The sequence below is a fragment of the Temnothorax longispinosus genome, chromosome 10, assembly GCF_030848805.1.
Source record: "Temnothorax longispinosus isolate EJ_2023e chromosome 10, Tlon_JGU_v1, whole genome shotgun sequence".
NCBI classification, from domain to species: Eukaryota; Metazoa; Arthropoda; class Insecta; order Hymenoptera; family Formicidae; genus Temnothorax; species Temnothorax longispinosus.
The window spans coordinates 19,068,690-19,090,254 of record NC_092367.1 but is presented as its reverse complement, the minus strand read 5'-3'; the positions used below and the strand labels follow the sequence as shown (position 1 = coordinate 19,090,254).

The 21,565-nt window shown below is 39.8% G+C and overlaps 1 protein-coding gene across 1 annotated transcript in view; it reads left to right on the top strand.

Moving 5' to 3' along the window:
• LOC139820094 (uncharacterized) overlaps positions 1-21,565 on the top strand; it is a 168,332-nt gene extending 146,767 nt beyond the window's left edge. The window contains exons 2-8 of the mRNA XM_071790069.1: positions 686-4,650; positions 7,624-7,749; positions 8,280-8,390; positions 9,081-9,267; positions 14,988-15,169; positions 18,779-19,019; positions 19,572-21,565. Of these exons, the coding sequence (XP_071646170.1) occupies positions 686-4,650; positions 7,624-7,749; positions 8,280-8,390; positions 9,081-9,267; positions 14,988-15,169; positions 18,779-19,019; positions 19,572-19,819 (5,060 nt within the window). The 3' untranslated portion in view covers positions 19,820-21,565. The remainder of the gene's footprint in view (positions 1-685; positions 4,651-7,623; positions 7,750-8,279; positions 8,391-9,080; positions 9,268-14,987; positions 15,170-18,778; positions 19,020-19,571) is intronic.

Here is a 21,565-nt window from a genome sequence, read left to right as displayed (position 1 = left end):
CGTGAGAGGTAACGGTACCGGACCTCTCGTACCTCCAAACCTACTCGGCCATCCGCGACCCTGAGGAACACCGTTACTTGGAGAGCTCCTCTCCGCGAGAATTTTTTCGTTTCGCACGTCGCACGCGCGGCGAATATAATTGAGAACTTAATTACGTTTGCTGTGTAGCGTGAAGAGGAGGCGGTCAATGTTCTTCCGGTTTTCACCGAGACGCTCTGACGAATGATGATTGCGAACGGCGATTCGCATTAATCCGTTCGTAGAAAATTCTCCTCTCCGTCGCCGGAACCGTGCGGGAACGAACCAGAACTTATAATCGCTTCAGTTACACACCGTATCATTGTTTCGCATGCGATTAACATTTAGAAACCGCGTTAAGACGTACTTCTTCAATGTAGTAATGTACACTATGGCGTATAGTTGTAAAGTATCAATTATCGCAAACAAGATGTATTAATTTTATTTTTAATAGGGACAAATAAAATCTTTATTTTAATTCTGAAAGCAATAAACGACTCATAGAACTTTAGGATAAATATCTCGTTACTAAAATTATCTTTTATAAAAAATTAATATTTATATCTATCAAGTTATCGCTCGTTTCTAATATATATTATATTAAATTTACTCGAGGCAATTAAAAGTGTTAGACATCTATCAGCAGAGACTCCATCTTTGTTCGCAGATACGTCAGTCACAGATCATCGTCGTGGGCGCACATCCCCACACACGGATCTGTTGTCATCAAAAGCTAAACGCGAGCAGGCGCTACGCAACATTCTCACTGCAAGAAGGCGACAGATTCTGAATCAACGCTCACATCATGAAGCCCATCGGATTCTCTCGAGTCGTAGATCACGACCTGGCGATATCATCTCGAAGGGTCCTCCAGACATCCTCGAAACCCAAGAGACTAGGCACGACATTTACGTCACAAACGCGCGAACGGAAGTGTCAGTGGAAGAGGAAACTCCGCAATCGTCGAGAAAATCAATCGAAAAAGTTGTTTCCACGATCAATCTCGATGCCATGAAAGTAGAGATAGAACCGCAAATCGCGAAAACACTTAAAGACGAAGCTCTGTTGACGTCGACGACCGAGCAGTATGAGAATATTTCTTCCACATTTTCTTCAGTCGCTCTAACGCCGACTATGTTAACCAATCAAAAATTGGGAGACGCGGATACGCGCAAGAAGAATACTGTATCGATGCCGGAGTCATTATACAACCACTTCCGGCCAGTGGAGAGCAATATTCCGGTGGAAGATATGTCGCAGTTTCTTTATTTCGGTCAGAAACTTCAGCGGGAAAACGTCACCAATAGCAGTAACAATAATTCCGTCGAGACGACATCGACGAACCCGACTTCTTCGCGCAGAAGATATTCCACAAAGAGATTCAGTCCGACAATAGCCACGCCGGTAGAGGAGATTATGAATGAAGAGATGAATATTGCGTTAGAAACGTTAGAACGACGGACAATCGAGAAGAATCAGGTATCGAGGATTAAGAACATGTTTAGGAGCTCGAGTAATGGGCTGTATTACCGGAAGCCGAGGCCTACAGCGGACGTCGTATCCAACGTTATTCCAGGGAACGAGTCGAGCCCCGGTATCGTCAGCGGATCGGAAACGAGGAGCGAAATGAATGCGGTAGACGACAAATTCCACCGCGGCGACCCGTCCACTCACGCGGACGGGACCCGCGATCGAGTTCCGCAAGAGAGAGGAAACGCAACCCACGTCACCGAGGCGAGCACAACGACCCAGATATCGCGACAACGTCAGTCTGATGACGATATCGAAGCGAAGATCGTCGTGGAGAGTGAAATCGACGCGAAACTCTCGAACGGGACAATCGCAGCTTTAAATGGAACCGCCGAGAGGACGACGAACGATTTTGGGAAGGACAATGAGAAGAAGAAAGTCACCGAAATGAAGACGGAAGTAGGGAATGCGGAGAAATCGGAGCATAAGTTAACGAATGTCGAGCGGACAGTGTCAACATTGCAGAGAACGGGCGCGAGGCCTCAAGAGAGCGACAACACTGAGACAATATTGTTACCATCGCGGACGGAGTCGTCGACGCTGCGAATCGTGGTGCCGGATGACAGCTTGGGACTCTCGAGTTTCGCGATCGAGGGCGAGCGGACCCATCGCAATACCGTTAAGCAGCAACCGGTCACGGATCCCGTCGCGGATCGACCGGTTCGCGTGTTGACCGGCGGCGATATCGCTCCGAAATCATCGCCGTTATCGACGTCGCCCTTGACGACGGAGTCATCGGCACCTGCCCTCGTTGACTCAGATCAACAGCCTCAACAGCAGCAGCAACAGCAACATCCGCAGCAACACGTGTACGCTTATACGATAACGAACGTGACGCGATTGTTGCGCAACTACACCGGACCTGGATTAAGCGGCGAAGAGGAAAGGCAAGGAGGAGGTAGTGTTGGCCGTCGTGCTAGTAGCGGTGCCGAGATAACGAGCGGTGGACCGTCGCAGCAGCGGCCTCAGCAGCAGCAGCAGCAACCACCGCCGCCGCCGCCGCTGCCGCCGTCTTCTCCTCTTCTGCTTCCTCGTGCCAGCGATGGCAGTATAGAACCGGCACGAACGCCGGCGGGACTCAGTGCCGGCGCGACCGTCGAGCCAGCCGCAGCTGCTGGAACGTTACCCAGTGGTGTTGATGGTCTGGTGGGGGAACAATCGAGGAAAGTCGTTCCACAACAGAAACGAACGGCCAGCCAAGGAACAGCAGCGACCTGGTCCTCGTCGCATTCAGCCGCGAATGATAGCGTTATCTCGCCGACGAGATCCGTTAAATCGCCGGAGATCGGAAACAGAGGATCGATCAGGTGGAACAACACCAAGTCGCGGACAGGACTTGGCGAGCAGGAAGGTGCTAATGATCGGAGATTCCTAAGGAAGAGCGCCAGCGCGGTGTTAAATCAAAGATCGACTGTCAACGAAGAATCTTCGTCTCTGGCGCCGAGCAAACGCCGCAGAGTGTTGGCTTCTCCGAGCGGGGTATCCTCTTCAAACGGTACCAGGAGGGTGAAGTCCGGTGAAGAGAAGATTGAGAGTGCTCAGGATAAATTAGTGGTAAACGATCGGTCGTCGAACGGGACGCGGGTTGCGGATCGCGGGAAAGTTTCGGACGATGAAGTGCCAGGTGTCGATTCTTTTTCGAAAGTTTCGCGTACGAGCGGGGTGAACGAAGTGCCGAGAAACAGTAGTTCGCAAAAAACCACCGTCATGGGAATCTTGAGTCGAAATTCGAGTGCAACTGACGAGACGATGGACGCGACCGATCCGTCCGTCCTCGTTGACGCGATCACGACGACGGAGGTGGAAAAGTCTCACGTTCTTGAGGAGGATATTGTTACTGCGTCAAGTTTAAACAATGAAAGCGATATCGGGAGCAATGCTGAAGACGATCAAGGTGTCGTGATGCTGAACAAGACCGAGAGTGACGTAAACGCAACAACGGACGGTATTATCGAGACGACCGTGACAGTGACCGAGCAAGTCGATAAAATTGTCGCGATTACAACGACGCCGACATCGACGACGACATCGACGTCGACGACAACGACGATAATCCCGACGGCACCAGTTTTTCCGGTTACGCCTAGAATATTGACGGAAGTGGAAAAGACTACCGATCCGGAGACTCATACCTTGAGGCCGACGGACATTGCAAAAGAGGCGAACAATCTGGATCCATCAGAGATCCAGAAGAGGTATAGAGCTAAAGACGCGACGACGACATCAACAACGACGACGACGACGACAGTTTCGCCGATTCAGAACGGCACTCATGTGGACGAGGCTTCGAGCAGAAAGTCGAAAGTCCTACCTACCTCATCGACGCCCACGGTAACGGAGAACGGGAAACGCGTGTCCGGTGAGAGATCGCCGGAAGTCAGAGCGCGTAATTTATCGGACAAGTCGAAAGACAAGGACGATGTGCTGCCGATCATGCATCTGTACAACACGTCGGATATCTTCAACGGGAGCGGGTCGATGGACGGGCTCGCTCGCGACACGGAACGACCGTCGGTAGTGCTTCCGGTGGATTCTGAATCGCAGAACGAAGACAGTCCTGCGACGACGATGATAACGGTGATAACGACGACGACGACAACCACGGAGAAGACGCCCGAATTGATGGTGACTATCAACAACACGGAAATCAGTAGAGATACATCGACCACCGTTCCCGTTCCCAAGTTTAAGGAATCCACCGTAATTTCAACGAATTCCCGAAAGGACAAACCTGAGGAAAATCGCGAATCCCAGGATACTGTTGTCCCTCCAGGGTTCAAAGGCTCCTCTTTCACGCCTACGGCCAACAGAACAAGGTACAGGCCCGCCTATCATCATTCGATCCTGCCGGAGTACAACGGCACAATGTATCATCCCGGTGGGCTCAACAGGACGTTCTTCGAGACCGGCGAGCCGATTTCAGTGAGCCCGCGGGAATCGATGAACGTCAGTGAGGTGATACTGAAGCGGCACGACGGCGACGCGATCGCCACTCAGGAGACAGTCGCCGTCGTCGGCTATATCCTCGCCACTCTCGTCGTCTTTCCCATCGCCGTCGGCGTCGGGCTCATTCTCAGAAGACTGATACTTAGGAATCGTAAGGTGAGTGAGTTCGAGGTTTCGAGGTCGCTTAGCGCGCCCGCGTGCGATCGATTTAGCTTAGATCGGGATTAGAAAGTATGCGCGAATCGCCGCGCCACGCTCTAGATCGATTCGTGATATTTCGTCTTTCTCTTTTCCGAGATGGAGTCAGAATAGCGATCGGAGGACTGGTAGGCCCGATTTGAATCCGCTTAAATATATCGAAGACACGTGACTGTGAAAGGGATACTTGAAGGGAAAGCTTCACGGATATCAGATTGAGAATAGGATCACGTAATTTCTATCATTGCCAAATATGCACGAAGTATTCTAAAAATTTTATCCTTAATTTTATTGACTAATTTTTACAAAAAATTCTTACAAGCAAACTATGTTTCTGAAATATAATTAGGTATCTTAAATATTAATTTAAACTCAAGTAAGTTTCGTGCAATCTCAATTCTTCAGTTCGTAAATCTATTGCGTTTAATATATCGTAAATTTAGTACTGAATATTAACAGATGCCACATGGATAATTATTGTCAAAGTTTTGAGAGAAAAATATTGAAAGAAGCAAAAATCCTGCAGACTAATCAAAATTTAAATTTTTCGATGAATTGAGCAAGAGACAAGACAGACATATCGCGCTTAATGTCTTTAACAAACAACACAATATTCCATCTTGATATGACTTATAGAACACTATGATTTAATTGGAGATCGGATCTACTTACTCTCGAGTGTGGTCGCGATCGAGATCATCATACCAGCGGAAGAGGCGGGGAAAGAACGATGAAAAAGCGCCGCGTACAACTCTGTTTTTAATTGATGCACGCCGGGATGGTGAGGTACAAATCGCCGTTCATGCAGCAGTGCCACTTACATACCGTTACGCGGCATGACCGGGATTATCATTGCACGTTAGCATTTATCGTATGGCCATCGTATTAACAGCGACGTTCGTTATCCTACGGAATTACACTAACATTTTGATAATTAGCGCGCATGTTGATGATGTCTGAATCTCCGCTGTTATGGATCATTAGCTGATCCAGAATATAGCCCGCTAGATCTGTAATTATCCGAAAATACCGTCCCGAACAGCCTCAGTTTTAATTAAAACGGGTTTTAAATCCATAATGAGAGACATTGCCAGGTTTGAGATCTGAGTAGTAATAAAAATTAGTTAGTAATAAAAAATAGATATATTTCTGTAGGATAAAATTCGTAATTATTATTATTTTTTCTTGCAAGTTGCAAATTCCATGCCACTTTATCACGTGGCCGTGACATCGTCGTGAATGAATATCAAACAATCAAACGCGGTCATCGAATAATTCCTTCGCGAAGGCTAACTTCGCGATGATTCATGAAATGGTTAATAATTCTTCCCCTTTCCCCCGACAATTACTACAAGTTCATTGTATGCAGAATAATCTCGGGATGATTCGTCGAGCGCAGTATTATTGGATGGAGCGTGGCACGTTGTAGTAATGAGAAAATGAACGTGCCCCGTTGGATAATGCGAAAATTGTTCGGCTCATTACCTACAATGATTCTTTTTCCGCGGAATTTTCCTCAGAATGTTAAGAAGAACGTTGCATCGAAGGTCGAAAATCTTTTTGTACGAGCTTCATCGAGAAAATCATGTCATAAAATGAGAATATTTGTGCCGCACATTACGTTACATGTGTAATTATTGATCATTATATCGGTAACATACTTCCATCTAAATATTTCATCATAAATTCATAGTTTGATATTTATTCTTTGTCATAATATTTTTTGATAAACCATATTTCTATTCTGTATTATATATATATAGTTTTTAATTGCGGAAATTCCATTTCTTGCAAATAACAAGCGTTAAAATTTTTTTGGCGTCAGAAGTAATAGCGGAATTAATGATACAAGCCACAAAATTTCCGGAAATGACATAAGCGAAATGCTTTCACGCCTGCAAGACATTCATAAATAATAACGCGGATATAAATTTAAATTTAACTTGACAGTCATGGAAATAAATCTGAATGGCGGTATAAAGGTTTGCGTGGATGGTAAAAAAAAGGAGCACGCAAATGGGAGAAGGGAGAAAGGACGAGTACACACAGGGACCAAATAAATAAGCGAGACCGTTTTGGGGCTCGCCCGGAGTCCGATGTTAAACTCGGGCATGCTGTGTTTCTCGAGATTGAAATTTCGCCGTCGACAGGCAAACCGATCCGCTTTCCTGATGATTCTCGCATAACAGCAGCGATTCTTTGCTGTAGATATTCTTCTTCGAAGTAATCTGTGCGTGATAATACATCGCGTAATTATTAAACATAATTTTTTTATATTAATATCGGTTTCAAGATATATTCAAAATTTTCCGTACATTAAGAACTTCTTTATTAAGTTTAGAGTAATTATAAATGTTATAAGAGAGAAAAAGAGTTATAAACAAAAATAAATACAAGATTAAATTTAAAAGTTATTAATATAATTTTATTAATATGATAGTTAATATCAAAAACTTTTCTCTTTTATTACGAACTTAAATTATTTATAAGCATAAATTTACATAAACTGTAAAAAATTTAGTGTAAGAAAACGCTTTTATATGATACACATACTCTCTTTGTTGCTATTCTCAATTATCAAAAATATTTCAGCGCGATTATAGTTAATTCGACTTTTTTAAAAGCCACGATGGATATATAGTTGGTAGTTTATTTTTGAATTATTTGCGTACATCTTATCTCTATTGTAACAAACGCCGTCGTTGTATTTTCATATAAAACCGCGGTATGTTCGTCTAACTTTATACCGGCAGTATTACTCGCGGAAATACTCCCGGGACGCGGTCTCGATCTATCTTGCTGATCTTCATTGCCACGCGGCATTACGCTTCCCAATTAAACGGGAGTGACGACCGATTCAAGCGGCTCCCCGACGCGCGAGCGTGCGGCATGTTGCATACACGTTGCGCTGACGTTGATTTGCTTATGCAGGTGCTCGAGGAGTCGGACACGTCATCGGAGATAAGCTGTAGGAAGGACGCTCTTAATCTCGAAAACGGCGACTTCAAGACGTCCATCGAGAAGGCGATCACAAAGCTACCGAGAATACAGCACTTGGTGAGAAATTAACGAACGTTCTGCATATTTAATGCGACGGCAGACACATAGTAATTATTTGCACAGCTTTTTCGACGCGTTCAGGATAACGCGAGTTTTTTCGTTCGAACTGTATTTTATTCAATTTAGAGATCATGCAAAAACGTATTCGGAGTAAATAATTTACGCATTAATATCGAGATATTGATTTTATTTAATGCAGTTTAATTAAAAGCTGTCTCTGTATTTTTTATCTGAAGAAATAATTTGCATAAATATTCAGAGTTGTTTGCCCGTAATACATAATAGATTGATTTCATAACGTTTCATAACGCATAGGAAAATTACATTATACGTAGAGACACGTCAGTGGAAAATCCCGGAAGTTCGTTTCCTTTAACGCAAAGAAATTTCTACGTCAGTGATAGGTGTGAGACACATTAATTCTAGACGAGCGCGTCGAACGTTCACTCTCGGCGCGTATGCGAATTAGCGTGAATTTATTTTTGTACAATTCTAAACTGCAATTTAACTCTCGACTCTCCGCACAGTGTCACGAAGCTGAGAAACCGCCGCCTCCGCCATCCCAAGAATCCAGATGGGAGTTTCCTAGAGATAAGCTTAGATTACAGACAGTCCTCGGGCAAGGAAACTTCGGCCAGGTGAGAAGATACTTTCTGCGGCGTCCCTATAAAAAAGGATTTGCGGCTATAAAAAAGGATATGCCTATAATTTGCGGCGGTCGGATAGATTTTATGAAATACCTGAAATTCATGCGGAAACGTAATCTTCGTAACAAATTTAATGTGGTTCCTTCTTCCGATATTAATTTAACCTCAAGCGATTTTATTTAACTTTTTTGCTTGTGCAATTCTATCCGCATTGATTTAAATAAATTTAAATAGTAATAACAGCTTTCAATATGTGCGATACCGCTTTACCTATTTATGAAATACGATAATAGGTAGTTAGTATAATATTGGTATAATCGAAAATTGATTATGCAAAATCAATTGTGGGAAAACTTGGGGAACATATAATTTATCGCAATAGATTTTTTTTCTAATAATGAAAAGACGGATCTGAGCGCAGAGCGATTCGCGTAATTGTTTCCCATCAAAGTTTATAAATTTTCCAAAGTAGCGGTAATATAGATATCTTTAATAACATAAAACGAACCCGAGAAAATTGGATTCCACGATCTTAAATTACCGTTTATCAAATTAATTAACATTATTTAGATCAAATGCATTTAAAAAATGCGAGAGTTGATTAGTTGCATGTCTTAAAAGGGACCAAAATATTTTTAAAACCTAGTAGGCATCTGAAATATGATTAAATTGAAATGTTAGGTGTGGAAGGCCGAAGCCGATGATTTGACAGGTCATCAAGGCACGACCCGATTAGTGGCAGTAAAAACTGTCAAAGAAGGTGCCTCCGATCGAGAAAAGGAAGACTTAGATCGAGAACTCGAAATCATGAAGCAATTGGGCAGTCATCCAAACGTCGTAACACTTCTAGGTTGCTGCACCGAAGAAGGTAAGTTGTATATAACATGAATCTGTTTATACTTTTAATTTTTCTTCGAAAATAATATACAGAACTTCATGAATTAGTATTAAAACATTAAAATACAACTTAAAAATTTCAATTAAAAGTGGAATAATTTTAAAACTTGAAAAATAAGAAATATATAGGATTGGTAACATTAATTTAATAGCCAACATTTCTCAAACGTAATTGCATGAAACCAACCGAACCTTGTATCATATTTTTTCAATTAACGAAAAATTGCTTCCAACCTGATTTCTGCGTACGTTGCGCATCGTACAGTATAATCAACAGAGAGGAGAAATATACTATATGGTATCAACACGTACCCCGACGGTGCGACATGCATCGCGCAATTTCCCGCGGAAACGTATCCTCGCACGCGGCCCCTATTTCGATTTGCATCGGCGAGCAATCGGCGCTGCACCTGCAGCTGTACTCAGTGAATCTTCCTCATTACCGTCACTTATCTACGACCTTGCATGTCGCCGCTCACGCACGAACCTTGGCAGCGTAAACTTTATAAAAACCGATGGTAGTGTTTTAAGTGGCGGCACTTCGACGCAGAATGCGCGGATCGCCGGTATATAGTAATTAAGTAATCAAGTCCCGCCGAAGAGAGGTATACAGAGATAGAACCGTGTCTGGATTGCGACTCCTCCAATCGGGTCGCCGCCGCCGCCGCGATGCGTTCGCGATGCTTCTTCTACTAGTCGTCCTTGTGGTTTAATCGAAATTCGCGGACGAGCAATGAGTTAGCGACCTAGCTCATCATTTAAATTATTAAAATTTCCGCGAACAATATATTCCATGTAATTAATAAATAAATTAAATATAATGAAACGATAAATCTCTGTCGCAATCTCATTCAATCTATCGCAATCTTGTACATGACTTTATCTACTTGTAATATCTAAGACGCGCCGAAATTATAAATCGCTTTGAAAAAATTTTATTGCTTCTTTAAATCGCATATTTGCATTAAGAATCGATGATTTACGTGTGTAAAATGTGCAAAATGCATTTTGCATGTTGTTGACTGACTCGTTTGTATGTTTTAAATTCTTTAATGATTGCATAAGAAGACAGTTACACAAGAACGATTAAACGGTCAGCGTGAAAATGTTTGTCTTTACGATTGTGTTCGTTAGGGGTTAGGACGATAAATTAGATAGCCATTATGATAATTGCATGAGAATCTCTTTGTTTTGTACATACAGGAAGATTTATCCGTTTCGTTGTGTTGTTATCTATGCCATAATAGATAATTACAGTTAACATCCACAAACTTGACAGCTGCAAATTAAATCGTCGTGTAAAAAATTTATGCATTATGTATTTTACTTGCAATGTTGCTTCGTCGACGTTAAATCAAAATTGTCTATCTCGAAATCTGGCTTCGTGGACGCAATTGGATTTATTAATATTTTTCAATCAAATCAATTTTTCACTTGATATGACGCAGTCGTTTCATCATGCATAAGTTTGCATAAAAATATCAATGATTGCATCTATTTGCAAACAAAGGTATAATCGACGTATGGTTCTCTGTTATTCCATCGTATCTCTTGATTGATTAAAAATCGCAGCATCCTGCTTCCATAATATCGAATCAAGTACTCGAAGAAACTTGATATGCCGAGGGTTTATTATTGGAAGCATACGCGCAACGAATTGGCAAATAATTTTCTTGCGGATAAGTGATTACTCTTTTGAAGATTGGTCCTTATTACGAAAAATTGAGAGAGAAAATTAATTACGCCTTTCCAGAACTTTAACAACGTTCAGTAGAAAAAAAAACATACACAAAATTCTGTGTGCAGTAAATCATTTATAAAACTCAGAAATGTTAAAAATTTTATTTCACGTATTACGTTTAATTCTAATATATATATATTTTTTTTGTTTTATAAAAATTATTTTAATTGAACATATATTTTTTATACATACAATATATTGCACACAATATATACATCAATATCTTAAAATCTTAATTCAAATAATATAATAATTATTATTTCTGAAATCTTACTCACAGTATTGTGTATTACTTTTTTATTTTTAAATTTGATAATTTGACGAACGAGAAAGTACGTATTACAGATCGTAAATTAATTTATTTAATTTTGCATTTTTTACGAGGAACAAATTTGCAATAGAGACGTCAAAAAAGTTCGAGCAATTTTGAACGTGTCGAGATGAATCACGGAGAGGCAGAGACCATTATACCTATGTCTTTCTCTTCTTCCACGCGCTGTTCGGTATCGTCATTCTCATCGTTCGTATAAATTTCCATACGCATCCCCGCGAAGTGCTTCTTCCCGGCACAATACGTTTATTAAGTAGGTATCCTCGCGATACGGTCGTTCCATTCGCGAATCAAAGGAAACTAAATAAAATAGCAGGCGACGATACGATCTGGACGGATGCTCGACTCATTTAAGTGCGACAATTCGATTTATTTCGATTAATGAAATTACGTCACTATTATTTCAATCAATTAATTAAAACATGTTTAAAAAGTTAAGCTAGTTATAATGATCTCGTTTCAGCGGAATTTACATACGTGTAATTTTTTTTTTAACAAGTTTCTGATTTATGGATTTATACATTTGAGAGAAATATAAATCTTTCCTTAGTAAGAGTAAGAATCGTTAAAAAATCATGACGTTAAGTTGTTACTAAAAAAGTATGAAGAATACCGATTGTTTTAGTGTTTTCTACTCTCATGAATAGCGAAACGAATGTGCTAATGGAGCTAATGAAACATTTAATCACTGAAAAAGATCGTTTACGAGAGAAATAGGCGAAAAATAAACTCGGCGAGGAAAGATATTCGTTCAGTGAGCCCGCAATCGTAACGATAAAATACTTATCGTGGGCGCAGTAAAGGTCGAGATGATTGCTGTGGCAAATCGCGGACTTTAAAGGTGTGTCTGCATTTCGGGCGTCACTAACGCATCTCAAGGTGCGGACCTTAAAGGGTTCTCTCTGTAGCTTTGCCCTCGCACAATGGTGAACGTGGAAAGTTCCTGACGGTCCAAGAACGCGAGACGAGCCATATAAAATTTACGACATTTAAATTTCGGCTCCATCGCATTTATCGTTCGCGGCCACGTCCAAATTTCTTTCCGGCGACGTTCGTCAAAGGAAAGTCTTTTTGACCGTTTTACGATCGTCGTTTAAACGAAAATAAATCTTGTGTCGAACAGTCATGCTTCGACCGCCAAGAAAATGATTAACAATCAGAGAACTGTGACAAATGAAAAAAGTTTAACAAATTCTTATATTTTTAATGTAAAATATTTTTAATAGAAAAAAAATTATTAATTTTGTCCATCTCAGAAACACAAATTAAGCTATAATATCTTCAACATATCGCGTGTCGTTAAAGTCTCGCATTAATGCCTGATGAAGACATCATCATACTTGCGTTGGATTTTTTATCGCTAAACGATTTTCTCTCCGTTTCAATTAAAAAATGCTTCGTGTCTGATAAAAACGATGAGCCTCTCTTATTTAGCTATCGTCTTTCTCTTTTTGTCCCTAATCAAGTTTCGGCTTATTTGCTTTCGCGACGACGTATGAAATAGGAGCAACATTAAAAAGGCGGCATTCTTTAAAACCTACGAACTTAAGAACGCGGTACTCTTCCTTTTAGAACGAGTTTTTCATTTGGATAATATTTTGGAAGTTTAAGAGACTGATAATATGGTTTAGACGTTTCGCTTTATGATGAAACTTCTCATTAAATAAGTTCCTGATATTTCGCGTCTTCTCAGAAACGAGTTCTCCCTAAATTCGCGGTATTAACTGCACGTCATTATACTTCACGATTTAAAAACCGTCGATTGGCGTCAAAATCTCCAATGCCACCGCGTTTATAATTTTGTTTACAGTCGACTGTTTCCGAATAATTTGCATATGATGTATGATTAAAAAGAGATCCGAAAGGAACTTGTTTCAACGCATCGCGTCGGCCGAATATATTATCTTGCTTATATGTATTGTCGCTTCGTTGTTTCGCGAATATGTTTCTATCAGTAATGCGTGCGTAAAATATGATCTACGTGAAAATGAAACGTGAACGATACCACAGCCCACGTATCGCCGTTGCGCATTCGTATGGCTTTGCATTCGTCACGGCTATTGTATCATGCGCGTGCCATATCGATCGACATAGGCGTGGATCCGCGATTTTTGCAACGAAAGCATTACAGTGTACAGTTAACACGAATTCAACGCGCGTATTTGATAATGGAACCTCGTAATATTATGTGCCAACGAGATAATAACAGGCATTGCTCTTGAAAAGAGATCATTTTCTTTATATGCAGCGATTGCTTTAATTTTATATTTTTTATTGCAATTTTCTATAACATCTAAATTATTAGATAATATATATTATATATCTTAATTAGTTGGTCACACGAATGAACGTAAAATTGCAGCAAGAAAATCTTTAAGTGTGATTTTACATGTAAACTAATCTTATCTTTTTTCCAATAAGTTATTACGTAATTGCAACTTTAATAAAGATCTATTTATTTTTACTTTTCCATTAATTGACAGTTTCTGTCAGATTTAATTAAAGTTTATGGATATATTAACGTTCGTGTACAAACATGCATCGTGTAGCATGGTAATTTGGATGCAAATTATTCATTACTGTGTCATGATATTAAATTGTTAATACACGTTTAATAACACACGACTTAACGATCGAAACAAGCATTGTAAGCATTACGTTTAATCTACTTGGAAAAACGTACTAACTCGATTAATTCGAAGCGAGGAGCGTACGCTAACATATGCTACTTAGCGAACAAGAATTATTAGGGAGAATGGCAATATCGGCCTAATATGAGAATTACGATTCGACGCGCCGACAAAAGTGGCTCCATAAGTTACAATCAAGCGGGTACTACCTAAGCGAGAGCTCTTCCAAGTGTGCATCTCTCTTAAATTATTTCAAACGTAAAATATTTCTCCAACATCCTCATCATGTGTTCCTCTAATCGTCTGTATACATTTTTATATAGCCGTTGTTACGATGAAAGCATTAAAATTTAATATAATATAATTAAATAAATTCCACGTAAAATGTAACTTCATTAAAGCAATCATTAAATATTCAAAATTGTTATCTCCGACAAATATTTTATTTGACGTCAATAATGACAAATAATTGTACAGGTTGCAATTAATTTATTGCACATTTGATATTCTGATGTTTGATTGAATTATTTACATTTAATAAAATTATACACATAGAGGCTCATTTACATGTTTGCAATTCAAGCGCGTCGATTACACTTACATCTTTTTCGACTATATTACAATAAGAGGTCACGTCGATGCAGTCGGGAAAAATTCGACCAACCTTATAGAAAGCGTAATCGATGCCCGAGAAAAAAAATGCCGTTTTTCCTTATATATGACAATGTTTTCAATTTATTGGATCACGGTATAGTGTGCCTTGAATAGTAAATCGCCATTAAAGCAAATCCATGCACGCCTCGTAATACTATACGTTCGCTTCGTCCTGTAAAAATCGCATTACTCATTTGAATCATGAGTAAGAGTTGATGAATAAGAGTTATCCTTGGTTGATTGAGATCCCCTTATTCGAAACGCAGGAGCGACACGCTCCAATGCGTTCTTCCATGAATGAACATAAACGATTTAATGATTTTTTCTGATTGCAGAGCCTCATTATCTCATACTGGAGTATGTCATGTACGGCAAACTGCTCGCGTATCTGCGTGATCACCGCACCAGGCAGTACTTTTACAACTTCAGCGAGGATTCGGCAGCCTTGACATCGAGGGATCTCACGGTTTTCGGATATTGTGTGGCCAGAGGCATGGAGTATCTTGCATCAAAAAAGGTACGAATATTTTCAAGACAGGTTTCTCGGTATATAAACATTGGCGTTTATCAAGATTTAACTCTAATGATACAATTAGACTGAGAGAACGAGTTAAATCTCAGCTGACTTTAATGTTCGTGAGAACGGCCGACATGCTTTTAATGCTCATATTTCATATTTATGGAAAAAATTAAGGGTTATTTCCCATACGATGTGTCCGCATAGAATAGAACAATATCCTCTTTTGCTTTCTTTTCCGGCTTTTCTACGACACGTGCATCGTCACATTGAAGTCCATCAAGAAAAATTCGACGAATACGAGAAAAAACGAGTCATAGTAAATTTCATTACAATATTTTTAGATTTGATGAAATCAATGCGTATGGTGTGCATTTTTATCATCTCTTTTTTAATGCACCTTTCTCTGCAGTTCTTTAATTTATATAATTTTAAAAAACTTTTCTAACTTAATCACTCGATCATTGTAATATCGTGTTAATTTTTTTATACACGACCAAGATACTTACTTATAAGTTAAAAATTCGCAAGGTCTATAACTAATCGTCGTCCGCCAAAGAGAAAAAAAAATTTCTTCCAGTATACAATAAAAATAATAAAATCTCACATTATTATGCCAATGTCTTGGCAGTTCTCAATGACATCACATCAATGTCGCGACACCGCTGCGATCGATGTTTAATAATGCGTGCTAATTAATTTTTCTTTATGGCGCATTTATGAAGGTTCTTCAGGTTTCTCTAGATAATTGTTGTTCCGTCGTATTAGGAGAAAAAGTAGCTTCAAGCCTGATCGCGCTTAACAATTGCTCGGCCGTTCGTCCCTCGTGATTTTCCTTCTTTTTTTTGCGTTACATACCGCCTAAAGGATAGGATAGTGAGACGGCTAAAGAAGAAAGGAAAGGAATCGCGATAAATTTCGGCGCGACACCTCGCCGATCGATACGCACCACAGTCGTTTAAAATGCTTAGATAGAAGCCCTCTCGTTAATCTCCCCACAATTTAACAAGCCTGAAATACTTTAATGATTAAACAATATAATACTTAACGTATACTTATATATAATATTATTTGTGTAATACTCAAGATACTGTAATCATTTATTTTGTTTAAAATTTTTTAAGTTATTAATTTCGTTATTTAGAGTTATTTTTGTAAGTCAAGGTTTCTTGTAACGTGCACGATTTTTTTTAATCAATCAATATTTTTATTACTTGCGAGATGATGAAATCACATGTTTAACAATTTTTACGACCAATTATTAACATCCTGTCGTTTGTTAGAAACATGGTAAATAGTTTTTACATTGCGCAATTTAAAATATAGATAGGTAAACTTGCAGTTGTGGGTATGCAGCGATGCGAATATAAAGAATAATGTACGTAATAATGCAAAATTATACCCATCCTTGTAGCTGAGTTGCTTCGTGCGCGATTTTAATATTTCTTCTTTATTACCGAAAAAAGATAATAGCTTCGCGAAGCACTTATGAATTCGAAGTAATACCTCGGTAATACCTAGCGTATTTTTTTTTTTATCGCGGAAGTTTCAGTCGTTTTAATTTGATAAATTAAATCCCATTTCTGTCTATATATAAAGATGAAGTTAAGAAAAGACCTCACGTAAATTTTTTTGTGCTTTGCGAAAAAAGATAAAAAGTGAAAGTCTTTCGAGGACATTTGACATCTACCTGTAGAAGGTCGCGGAGAGCATCGACTGCACGACAAATAATTCGTTAATGATGTTTAAACTCAAACATTTTCACACAGTCGTAAAATGTACCTCCATCGTATTCGTTGAAGGAACATTCCTGCCCGCAGATCTGTGTCACTAGGCAAAGATTAAGTTTTATATCTCATAAAGAGCGAGTTTAAGGATGTTCGTGTTATTCGTCCAATATTTTTTCACTCGATTCGAGAACGATAAACGGCCCCCAATAGGGTTTTTACAATCTACGCCATTTGACTAGTTTCGTGACTATCATAAGATATGCATTTTGTAGTAAAATATGGACAAAGATTTTATGTCATTTATATGTCACCGAGCAAACATTTATAACTTTTAAATTACAGAGATTTTTTGCTATGTCTTCACAAGAAAAATAATTTTATTTTTAATTTTTACACATGAATATCAATATCGCACTAAATAATATTTTGATTTTTAAACTTTTATTTGGTTGCTATTAACAAAGATGACGTATTTAGTATACATTTCTGTTTATATGTGTAGATAATTTAGTTTTATTACTAAATGCTTAGGCAGGCGATCAACTGGCTTCGGATAATATATTCAGGATCGTAATACGCGCAGCTGCGATAAACAAAAATTAACATAACGTCGACGGAATATTGGCCATGTGATACAAGTATCGCGATGCGAACCGGTATCTGCCAAAAATTCAGCCAGTGTTTTATGCAGATAGCCGAGACGAAAATTTACGCGCAATTTATTTTGCTCGATGCGCATATTATTGATTAAAACGAGAATGATGGAGTAAGTATTTCTTCATTCAGAAATTGTCATTTAGAACGGCTTCTATTACGCGTCGCAGAGAGGAAAGGGAAAATTTGCGCTTGCCTGTGGAAGAGCACGTAGCGACTCTGAGGAGGATACACCTGACGATTAATAGATAATTAGGGAAACGAAGAGCCCGAACCCTTCCTGCGAGCACCCGATCGTTCTCGTCGAATGTTGAATTACCAGTTTCCGTTCGTATAATAGTTTCCAGGAAACGGCGCAGCAAAAATTATTCTCCCAAGTTAATAGACAATTACGTAGTCGCTAAATGATAGTGTACGCGTGCCATACCATCAGCTGCGAATGTGGATGCATTCTAGACGCGCTGTTGCATTCAATACGAGAATTTTCAACAGCGAGCGCAGCTGATGCGCTCGACGTTTCGTAACGTCGTATTTGCATCATCCAGTCTCATTGCGTATAACAATTATCATCTTGGTTTGTCATTGCGGCTTTCGGAGTCGTTTAGCGAAACTTCATTTGGCCGAATGCACGTTGAACGGTTAATTAAAATATAATTAATAGTAATGGCGAGGCTGCACGAAATGGCGCAACGCGAGTATCATAATCTTCGCGATTGGGTTACATATACCTCAATTACATTTTTTTGCATTCGAATTGTCTATACCTTTGATGGCTAGGCAACCATGCAGATGTTTCTTTCACTTGTCATTGCAAGACCAAAACCCACTGAAAAAATTTAAATTCTCGTTTCTTCATTCTTCTCGGATATCCTTGCTTTCCAGTAGCACATTTGGTTGAGCACATATCGGCGGATTAATATTGCTAAATTTATCGGATCTATCGACGAGCACTCGACACTCGTGTCGCTAAAACAATATTTGTCTTCGCGCAGACACGCACTGGTCCTTTCCAGGTACCGCGAATCCCGTTTTGTCGCGCGCGAGCTCGGACTCAAGGCTGAGTTTTTCTCGAGACGACTCGCTGCACCGAACTCGTAATAGCGTGTAATTCCCCGTCATGCGGGCAGACCGTAAGCAATCGCACACGTAATGGAACATGCACCTCTCGAGAGCGAGCGCCGGTCGTTCATCGGTGTGACTTGGTTCTCTCTCTTTCTCTGCGCAGATCATCCACCGCGACCTCGCCGCCAGAAACGTCCTCGTGGATCACAACAAGCTGTGCAAAATCGCCGACTTCGGCATGTCGAGGTTCGCCAACGAGGATGGCGAGGTGATCGAGACTAGACACGGCAGAAATGCCTTACCCATCCGATGGATGGCCCCCGAATCTTTGATCTACTCCCTATTCACGACGAAGACCGACGTCTGGAGCTTCGGGATTCTGATGTGGGAGATCGTTACTTTAGGTAAGTGCCTTCATCGCCTGTCATTCGAGAATGACTAAGTGACTTGCTTGATTTCGGTAGCTTGTTATTGGAATAAATATTATTTTTTTTACTCAAAGCCTCTTAAAGTAAAAATATAAAAGATTGAGAATCCTTTTGTTGCGTTGTTATTATTTGATATGAAAATAAAGGTATGCTTGTGCAGACACGCTAATAGTTTGGAAGTAAACTTATATATTAAATGTAAACTTGTGTTATTAATTTTATTTAATTAACAAAATTACAAAGAAAAAGAAATTAATCTGCAAAATATGTCATTAAATATATCATCAAAATTTTATAGCGATTTCCTGAATCTTCCATTTTTTGTCGTCCTTATATCAGTTAAAAGAACCCGATGTGGCTACACACATACGATCATCTTGAATATCCACTAGGGAAAAAGAGAAAATATCCAATTTATACCTTGTTAAAGCATGTACTTTAATCAATGGATGGTAGCTTCTTCCTACCGCGACCTATCGTGCTGACATCCCGTCGTAATAATCGCACCACTTTGTGCTCTCTGTTCAGGTTCAACACCGTACCCGGATATGACGGCGCGGGAAGTCATGCGGAACGTGCACAACGGTTATCGGCTGGAGAGGCCTTCGCACTGTCGAACCGAGCTCTTCAGGGTGATATCCCGATGCTGGCACGCCGATCCCGACCGCAGGCCGGAGTTTCAGATCCTACGTAGGGATCTCGCTCAGCTGCTGGAGGACAACATGAACGGGCACTACGTGGACCTCGAGAGCTTTGCCTCCGAGTGCACCGATTGAGAGAGGTCGACGGAGGAAACCTCAGGCTCATCCTTGATCGCACCGGGAAATTGACCCCGTGGAGAAATTCGCGCTCAGCACACGCGTTGGTGCTACGTGAGCAGGGAGATTTTTTGACATACCATTGATCTTCGAAGCGACTTTCCTTCGCGAGTACAGAACGTAATTGAGATTATCCCAAAAGATCGAATTCCGCGAGGTCTGGGACGTCTTACTGTTTTTGACCTCCAAAATTCGTAGGAATTTTGTACGAAGTGTATTCTATATTTTGTAAAATACGCTTGAAAATAGAGTCGATAACTGGGGGCTACTTGAGATAACGGAGAAATATCAAAAAATGTTTCGTTGTAGGAAATTCGTCGATCCGCACGTAAAAATCGCAATCCGTCCACATTTGCATGGGTCTTATTATCGCTGTGCAATAGCAGAATGTAATGACAAGATACGATGTTAATTTATTATTACGTGAATACGACGTATACTCGGCAACAACATCGCATACATTCGTAATAATTACGAATGGATTTTTATCATTGGATGCTTCTACGATTCGTTGAAGTACATGTATAATTAATTATGCAATTTCCATCTTGTTGAAGAACGCAGAACGTAGAACAGAGGAACGCTGTAACGCACGATGCTGTGATAAATGACGAAAAATAAAAAAAATTACATAAGCGCGATACTGAAGCGCAATGAGAGAGTTTATAAAGTCCGCAAAATATAAGTATTTCATCTAGAATAGAGTATTATTGGGTAAGTAGAATTTTTGCAATGAATTATACACGACATTGGTTAATCCTTCAACATTTCGTCTTAATAATTTTATTTATAAACGAGAATGTATACATTGGGCAATGATTGTGCACAATTGATGATTTACGCATTTTAAAGACTTGCTTGTTGCATGTAATGTATTTTACATAAATCATTTTTTTAATATTAGAAAGGCATTTAGATATCAATTTATCGAAACAATAGCGGACATTATTTTTAAAGAATTCTGCTTTAAGTTTTTGATATTCATTTATTACTTCGAGGGAAAGAGAAGGCAATTTACAGAAAGACTTAGTTCTCCACGTTAACTTGGAAAACACAACGAGACTCAGCTCTGCGTCGCGACATTTGTACATATTATGTCCCTTACGTAATATATATACATATATACATATACATATATAGATATAACAATGAATATTATATTTGCCAGAAATCAAAAAGAGACGCCCCACTCTTCGAACCGCATTACTCGTAATACTGTAACAATAATTCTCGTTATTAATTGTCGTTAGGTATGTGCATCCCGTGTTTTTAATCGCGCCCGACGCGTTTATTCTTAATCATTCTAGTCTTTCGCGACGCGTTTTGGGGCGACGATCGGTATCGATTATATCGCACGCTATTTTTCTTTTCATTCTCCGCTTTCATAAGCGTTACGAATTCGCCCGAAATTGCGATATCAGCGACATAATATAATATATTGCGGTCGTTTTAAAGAACATATATTAATTGAAGCTCCGCTGTCAGTTGATTATAGCATTTTTTTATCTTGCTATCTTTTCCTGCGACATTGTTTCCGCTCTTTAATACGGCTCGTCTCCGTTTGTCATTATTATTCGAGACATCGTTCTCGGATATATCGCATTTTGCGCGTTACTATCGCGAAAAAAATAGTTGCGACCAATACTGTATGTAGGCTCGATTGTATTAAGAACTTTTGTCAGTAAACGTTGTGAGAAAATTCAA